This window comes from Seriola lalandi, unplaced genomic scaffold (assembly GCF_002814215.2).
Source record: "Seriola lalandi dorsalis isolate HSWRI2012SDOR001 ecotype SW California unplaced genomic scaffold, Sedor1 jcf7180002054544, whole genome shotgun sequence".
Classification (NCBI taxonomy): Eukaryota; Metazoa; Chordata; class Actinopteri; order Carangiformes; family Carangidae; genus Seriola; species Seriola lalandi.
Window position 1 is genome coordinate 952,371 of NW_019525097.1, and position 8,670 is coordinate 961,040.

The 8,670-nt window shown below is 45.8% G+C and overlaps 1 protein-coding gene across 1 annotated transcript in view; it reads right to left on the bottom strand.

The window, feature by feature from the left end:
* Window positions 1-8,670, bottom strand: part of enah (ENAH actin regulator) — a 79,172-nt gene that overhangs the window by 8,434 nt on the left and 62,068 nt on the right. Inside the window, exons 6-7 of the mRNA XM_087176309.1 lie at window positions 4,018-4,824; window positions 3-31 (exon numbers count right to left, since the gene is read on the bottom strand). Of these exons, the coding sequence (XP_087032435.1) occupies window positions 3-31; window positions 4,018-4,824 (836 nt within the window). The remainder of the gene's footprint in view (window positions 1-2; window positions 32-4,017; window positions 4,825-8,670) is intronic.

The following is an 8,670-nucleotide window of genomic DNA, read 5'->3' on the forward strand; positions in this document are numbered from 1 at the left end:
GGGGTGGTCAACCCCGGGGTCTGCACCATGTCTGTTGGAGGGGGGGGGTAGAGACACACAATGGGGGATGGGCAAAGACACAGGGAAGGAAAACTGAGTTCAACTGTCATTATTCAGAGCAACATCACAGAGCAAAGACCTGTCGACTCAGTGTGGACTTCAACACAATTCTTTCATCGTCTGACATGTTTTCCATCACTGTGAAAACACCTCACTTAACTCCTCATATACACTGACTGAGCACTTTGTTAGGAACACCACACTAACACTGGGTAGCTCTCAAACAGCCTCAGTTCTTCCTCAAGATGTCGGATACTTTCCTTTGAGGCTCTGCTCCACGTCGACGCGACTGCATCACATCATTTCTGCAGATCCGTCAGCTGACATGGAGCATTATTCTGCAGGAAGGAGCCATTACTAGCAATACTCGGATAGACTGTGGCATTCAGATCATGATTGATTGGTATTAAGGGGTCCAGAGTGTGACATGAAAATATTCCCCACACCATTATACCACCACCACCAGACCTGACCTGTATCTGCAGGATTATATGCACTGCACTGCATGAATAAGCAGGTGTACAGGTGTTCCTAATAAAGTGCTCAGTGAGTGTATAGTGCAGAATTCATGACTGATTTTACATTTGGAAAAAAAAAACGTGTCAATATTTAGTAAATTCCTCCCTCCCTCTCCTCCCTGTCTCTTTCCCCCATCATCATGTCAGTGTAAGAAACAATTAGACGACTCCACTAAAAAGCACAGCAGCAATAAACGATGTTTCAGCCTGAATAATTCTTTGTCAGGTCACATCAACAGGTTACACCACTGTCATCTCTGCGGGGGGCAGTAATGGCAGTAATGTAAATTTTCAGATGAAACAGAACATGGAGTACACACATTAGGAATGACAGCATGCCACAACATATCAGCATGCAGCTTCAGTGAGCAGTAGTGACTGGGTTTATGGTTAGAGGTCGGACTGGGCAGCATGGAAACAGTGGTTACAGTTACACATTAAAGTAGCTTCTCGTTTGTTAATTATAAACAATTAGAATGAATTCTGTTATTGGCCGAACATATTTCCTATAAATTCCAATAAACATAGACAAGAGAGACAGAACAGTCAACAAAACACACACGCATACACACACACACACACACACACACACACACACACACACTCATAAAAACACATAATGACCAAAAGACATTTAACACAGGGTCTGAGGCAGCAGTTGTTGTTTTGGACGATATCATCTGTTTGTATGTGATAAAAAGTTTCAATAAGTTTGAACTTGTTTTCTCCAACTTCATGTCTAATGATAATTAGAAGGATAATAAGTCTGTTCTCGTCACAGACCTAAATCCATGATCAATAATCCATGAGGGAATGTGAACGTGTGATCAATATTAAAACCAGCAGTCCAGTCCAGTCCCTTCAAAGCCAATCATTTCGATTATCACAGAGGTCAAAGGTCGTTAGAGCTCCTCCTCCTCCTCCTCCTCCTGCTGCAGCTAATGAAGAGAAATGCCCAGGGACAAAGGTCAGGGAAGCAGCGGTTTTATTTGCATATAAATGCAAAACTGGAGTTTTAAAGGCAAGTAAACAAGAAGTGAGTTTAAATTTTCATCGTAGAAAATATTAATAAAACCCTCAAAAATGGAGAGGAGAGCTTGTGTGTGGATATTTCTAACTGATCTCTAACAGATGAGGATGGATGAGTGCACGTAATGTTGAAAACACATATTTACCATGAGAACTGAAGTGTTTTAGTAGCTGTTTAAAAGTGAGAAGTTCAGCTCTATTTTACATTTTTAAGGATGAAACTTGAGCTGGAAGCTGAACTCAAACAGTATCTAAGTAAATCAGCTGCAGTGATGTAAGAATAATTTGATGGGAATGTGATTTGACTTGGACCGGGATGGCCAGCGATCCACTGCCACTATCTCCTACACAGAGAGTTGGACCGGCTGCACGCTCAAGTGTCAGATGAGGGTCAATCAAACGGAAATCACAGGATCAGCACAGGAGTGGAGAAATAAAAAACCCAAAACAAACAAACAAGAATAAAAAATAAATTAAAAAAAAGTTGAACTTAAGTTGAAAAATGATGATGATGAAAGAAATCAAAAGGTGGTGGCTGGATACAGACTTCAGTCGGTGATCTGTATCATAACACACTCCTATCAGAGGAGACAGAGCGCCATGCTGAGGGACCAGACACGTTTCAGCAGCCAGCAAGCACATGGAGAAACAGTCACAGGAGTTTTTACGACAAAAGACTGACAAAGAAGTTAGACAGGCCTGTGCAGCAGAGACTGCTGCACCATGAGATCCCTCAACAACAGCAGCAGCAGCAGCAGCAGCAGCAGCAGCAGCAGCAGCAGCAGCAGCAGCAGCAGCAGCAACAGTGTTAAAGTCAGAAACTGCAGCCTGAGAACTGAGAAGAAAGAGTCACCGGACAGATGAAATCTGGATCTGGTCACGGCAGCCAGGACTGAGGTGTAGTGATATGTGATGTAGTTCAGTAGAAGCCTGAAATCTATTTCTTCTTACATAATTTAAGTCAATATCGCTGAAAAATATTGCATTTGATTGCATCATATCGTTGTATATCGTTTTTATTGTGATCACTATCATCTTTGAATCGATACATGGATCACGCCGCCCTTCATCAGCGCTGCGGCCGTTTGCCAGCTTCTAATTGGCTGATCCACTCAAGTCGTTGGGTTTGATCAGGTCTTAATTCGTGAGAGAGAAAACAACCACCGTGCTCTTTCTCAAGCCGTCGCTCCGAGGCAGCAGCTTCTCCTCAGCAGTGGATCAGTGATGTGGAAGTTAAAGCTGCCATTTTTCTCTGGTTAACATTTTTCCACCATCACTGGATGAATATGGACGAATCTGACAGCCAGGAAGTTCAGGCTTAAATCGACAAATTGATTCAGAATTACTTACATTTGAATTTCACTGTGACCGTGTTTACATTTAGAGCTATTAACATTCAGTGATTCCAGATCGTTCGAGCAAATCATCGGGAAATGGGAGCACTACCTACAAATGCTAACTTGCAATATTATCTCCTCTCCGTCTTGACTCTTTCATCCTGTGAAGAGACGTTCCTGTCGGGAGTTCACTATCTTCAAAGAGATGAGACTCAAAACTCAATGTGATTCCAATGAACTGCACCTGGAGTCACCCAGTGCATCAATAATCATTCTAACTTCAACCTGAACCTGCGTAGGGGTGAGCAGCCTGCTCTGACTTAAAGTATGAAATTATTATTTTTGAAGATGCATGATATTGAATGTTTAAAACAATGAGAAATGTCTGTTTTATTGATGTTATGTTATTGTAAATAAACTTTTGATGCATGTTTTGCATTGTGTGTTAAAGGTCCCATATTTTACACTTTTCTCTGTGTTTGAAGTGTTGATCCAGAAGAAGATATGTTTGTAGTTTTTATGAACCAAAAACCATCTAAATGTAGTTTTACATCTCCTCTCTCAGGCTTCTCTCTGGAGCTCTAGAAACAACAGGTCGCTGAGCCAATCAGAAGAGAGGAAGCTCTGAGCCTCTCTTCTGATTGGCTGACTGTTTTCTGAGTGATCCAATAAAAATATAGCAGATTTCAGGTAAAACACTCAGAGAAACCAAATCCTGCACAGGTTTGATGGTGGGTCCAGGTGGGCGGGGCTTGGTGACTGCTTTGTTGTGACATCACAAAGTTCCAGAAGTCCTGACGGCTGGTTTTAAGGCTCAGTTTCTGAACACAGGCTGTGTGCATTTCTCTGTGGACTGAGGCTTTGATTCTTTCACAGTATTAATATAGAACCTAGACCTGATCTATAATCAAACAACGCTTATAAGGCTTATTCAAGTTGTCCGGCTTTACATTGATAACAGATCCAACAGTGTTCAGTAGCCCCCCTGTTAGTGTGTGAGTCAGAGGAAGTGACAGAGAGAGGGCAGAGAAGCAGTGAGAAAGAGAGAGCAGAATCCAGACTGGAGGCCTTACCCTGGGGCTGACAGGAGAAGCCCCCATGAGGCGGGTGGGGCCCTGGGCCTGCGGCTGTGTCCGCCTCCCCCGGCCCTGACAGGCCCAGGCCCACGGGGAGGGAGAGGTGCTCGACAGAGGCAGAGGTGGCGGCAGTGGCTGCAGCAGCAAGGGGCGCTGTGGAGGGAGAGGGCACACCGGGAGCCTGGGATGAGGAGGGGGGAGACGAGGCGTAGGAGGAAGACGGATGATGGGCTACAGGGGAGGGGAGAGGGGGCGGGGTGGGTGGGGGAGGTGGGGTGGGGCTGGTGATGCTGTTCGGGGTATGGCTGTGCGGGATGGTCAAGGGAGAGGGTGCGGGGAACATGGGCGGGCCGTTGGGGGACGGCGAGGGGGGCTTCTGGGTGAGAGGGGAAGGTGCCGCGATGGGGATGAGCGGCCGCGGACCTGTGGCCTTCCCTGGGGGGCTGCTTATCATGACAGGGGGTGATGGTGGCAAGGGTGTAAAGCTGCACGCTGACCACACCACAGACTTGGGTGGAGGAGGAGGGGCGGGGGCCGGAGCGGGAGCAGGGGGCGGGGCCTGTGGAAAGGCTTGCTGTCGCCTCGGGACCGTGGCGTAGTGAGGCAGGACTGGGTGGAAGGCAGAACCGAGTGACGTGGCGAATCGGGAGGCTGAGTGCCGGAGCGGCGGGGTCGGGGGCGTGGTGGTGGAGGAGGGTGATGGCGTCCCAGGAGCTGGGTAGGTGGGCGTGGATGGAGATACGGGCGTGGAGGATGTTCTGCCGTACTCCTGAGGCGTGGGGGTGTACAGGGTGCTCTCAAAAGCTAAACACCACGCCACGCCACGCCACGCCACGCCGAATGGACAAAACCAAGGTCGAGGACAAGACAGCACAGAAGGGAAGGGGAGACAGAAGGAAGGAAAGAAGGCAGGAAGGAAGCAGCCGTTGTGCACACGGGAGGGAAAGACAGCAGGTCAGGAGAGAGAGAAGGAAGGAGGGAGGGAGGAAAAAAGAGAAGGGGGCAGATGAAGCAGGAAAAACCAGCACAGAGCTAAAATATATAAATACGTCTTAATCCAGGTTGTGTGAACTCTCTCGGCTGATGTTAGTGGACAGGTGTTAGCGCTGAGGACACACACACACACACACACACACACACACACGCACACACGCACGCACACACACACACACACACACACACACACACACACACACACAAAGCTTTCACAGTCCCGTTCGCAGGAGAAGAGAGAGGAAGTGCGGCACACAGCCAGGAGAGAGTTTCCATTGAGACGCAGCTCATCGCCACCAGCGTCGCCAAGTCTCCAGAAACAACACCAGGGTAATATACAGACTTCGACCACATCTACCGAAAGACCCAGCATGCACCACTTCATGTTACGCTCGTCAAACTCCAGTTCAAAGTGGAGACAGTTAAAAACTCAATACTCAACCATGAAACAAGCTTCTCATCTCCGTGTGAATTAAAGTGAGCTCGTATCTATTCGAGGTGTCTAGTGTTTAAGTTTAATCGAGCGCATGTGAGAAAAATAAGCAACGTCAATTCTGTTCTCAATTTCTTTTTCTTTTTGTTCACTTACAAAACAGCAAAAAGTAACAGAGGACATCACATCCCGTCTTCTCTTCTCCGGCTCCTCCTCTGTTTTAGAACCGAGCTCTCCTCTGCCGGAGGAGGCGGGGTTAGCAGAATCAGTGACTTCTTTTAGATCACTTTTTAAACCCCATTTTTATCGTCCTTTCATAGGTTTTTGTTTTATCACTGTTTCTACTCTCTCCTGTTGTTTTCATTTATTGAAGTATATTTTATGTCTTTTACCTCATTTCTATCGTCATGTTGTTGTTGCTGCCTCAGAGCACTTTGTAAACTCTGTTTTTAAAGCTGCTATATAAATAGAGTTATTATTATTATATTATTAAAACTGTCATCCAATCAGATTTTAGGTGGCGCCTCGACTTCATCTTATGCACATGTGAATTACATGACGGTGCAAACACACAGCCCCATACACACATCTGCTTCTAGTTTATTCTAGCGAGGAGAAATGAAATGACCTGGCTGATTGTTCTATCTTTTTATCAGTGTCTTTTCATATGAACGAGTTTCCTCTGTTCCTCATCGTCTTCTGTAAATGTCCAGTTCAGTTTTAATCTGTGCTATCTAAGTACACCCACCTCTACTTTACAGATCCTGATGGAATTAAATACCGGTCTTTATTCTGTTTCACGGGGTTTACAGGCAGCGGGTGGGAGGGACAACTCACTGTTTAATATCACCTGCTGTAACCGTGGTGACTGCGTCTTTAATCTCTTCTCTGTATGTGTCTATCCTGTCTCAGCGTCGTCCTCTCTCGCTAATTACCTTGATTGTGTTTGAGTACTGCAGCACTTAGTATAAGCTGATCTGGTGTTGTGTGGGCGTGCCATATGTTTCCTGTGTGTGTGTGTGTGTGTGTGTGTGTGTGTATGTGTGTGTGTGTGTGTGTGTGGGGAAGCGGTTTACTATTTTTATTCAAATAGAAATTAGAGTTGAGTCCTTCCACCTGGATTATGAAAATATTCACAATAAATAATTTTCTTTTGACATTTCCTCACAGACGTGGTTCAGATCTACACACACACACACACACACACACACACACACACACACACACACACACACACACACACAGCAGGAATGCTACTGGAATTCATGTGAACACCTGATCATCAGTCATGAGACGGACACACTGATAAATCTGTACGACTGCTTCGCTCCATGTGACTTTTCTTTTTTTCTTCTTCTGCTTATTTTCCCAGCTGAACGCTCTGACAGCGTTGATCCTCTCTAACTGGAGTCAACGCTCCGTCCCGACTTCCACTCCGCTACACACATGATCTCTCTCTTACTTTTCCACTTCAACACACACACACACACACTCCATCTCTTCTTCACTAACCCCGAATTCCCCCCTCATGCTTTGCTCCCTGCGCCGATCCACGACTCTTAATGATCTCCTCTCAACTTTTGACCCTTTCCATCCTTCCCCATATTACCTCTTCTCCATCATTCCACCACCCTCCTCTTTCATTCTCTCTCTCTCTCTCTCTCTCTCTCTCTCTGTGGCTCTGGGCTGGTCATGTGACTGATAGGGCCCCAGCTTTTGCTCTGCCACCAATTATACGGACAGCTGGACACGTGCACACGAGAGTATGGAGGGCACATGCACACATGTGAACACAACACAGCCGCACTGCAGCCACGCTCCTGTGTGTGAAACCGACTCGACTTTCAGGAAGACTTCGACATGAAAAGCCTGAAAAAATGGCCGGAGAGCCACTGGACCGCTTTTAATTTAAGAAAAGTCCCACCTGTGTGCGGTCGGTTCACATTTTACATTGTAAACTGAAAATTATAGACACTGAACATCCTCAAAAACATTGTACATAAGGTTAATTTTTGTTAAAGGCTACGTCCACACTGATACGTTTTCATTTTAAAATGGTTTCAGCTCTGCATCAGAAATAATGTCTGTCCCTAAAACAGAGGAGTCAGTTTGAATCAGTCAGTTCTGTCGGTGCTCATCAATGCCCAGTGTTTCTAATGAAAGACGCTAAACGTGCTAATTGGTCATTTTCAGCCAGCGAAAGCACAAAATGTGCCTCATTAAGGAAACAAAGGTTGAGAGCGATCACACATGGACCGTTTCTTCTGTCAACAGTCTGATTTAATTAAAAAAAAAAAAAAAAACTTCTGTTGCTGCAGAAGTTCTGACACACACACACACACACACACACACACACACACACATACAGTCATCCTGTAAGAGAGAAACACACAACTGAGAAGCGTTAAATGTTACATCACAAGCTCACATCAAACCCATATGTTCAAACACACGGTGCATGTGTGTGTGTGTGTGTGTGCTGCTCCTGCATTTCTGTGTGACTCCGCATGTTTGTTCTCTGCGTGTTATTGTGTGTGACATGTGAAATAACTCCTCCCCTTTTCATCCTGGGGGCTTTGACATACATGCGCACACACACACACACACACACACACACACACACACACACACACACACACACTCATCCCTGGGGGTCTCACCAGCATTCTCCCTGATGATGTATTTTTAGCCTCTGAGTAACACCACCAAACTCTGTGTGTGTGTGTGTGTGTGTGTGTGTGTGTGTGTGTGTGTGTATACATGCATATGCTAATAGGCCGACCGCGGCAGTGGAGCATGTCACAGTGCGTAGGCTTCCCTACTGACCCAGTCCTTAAATGTAGGAAACGTCCCTTCTAACAGTTTCACACGACTAACACCTGATCCAGAACAGTCCGGTTCAGACTGTGTTTCCCACCTGTGGCTCTCCCCCATGTCCATGCTGCTGGATCACAGTATCGACTACACTGGACTGGAAACATGTTCAGCCATTTTTATATGAGAAAGCTTCAGATATTCTGAGTTCAAGACAAGAATAATTATCAGAGTCAATAATCTGGGGATTTTTTTTGCAGTAAATTAGAATTTCCTCTCACATCAAAGCTGCTCTGCATCAAGACAACACGTCTGTCACCTTTACTCCGTCATTAGATTTTTAGATGTGTCAGTAGTTGTGTGTGTGTGTGTGTGTGTGTGTGTGTGTGTGTGACTGGTACAGGGGCCAT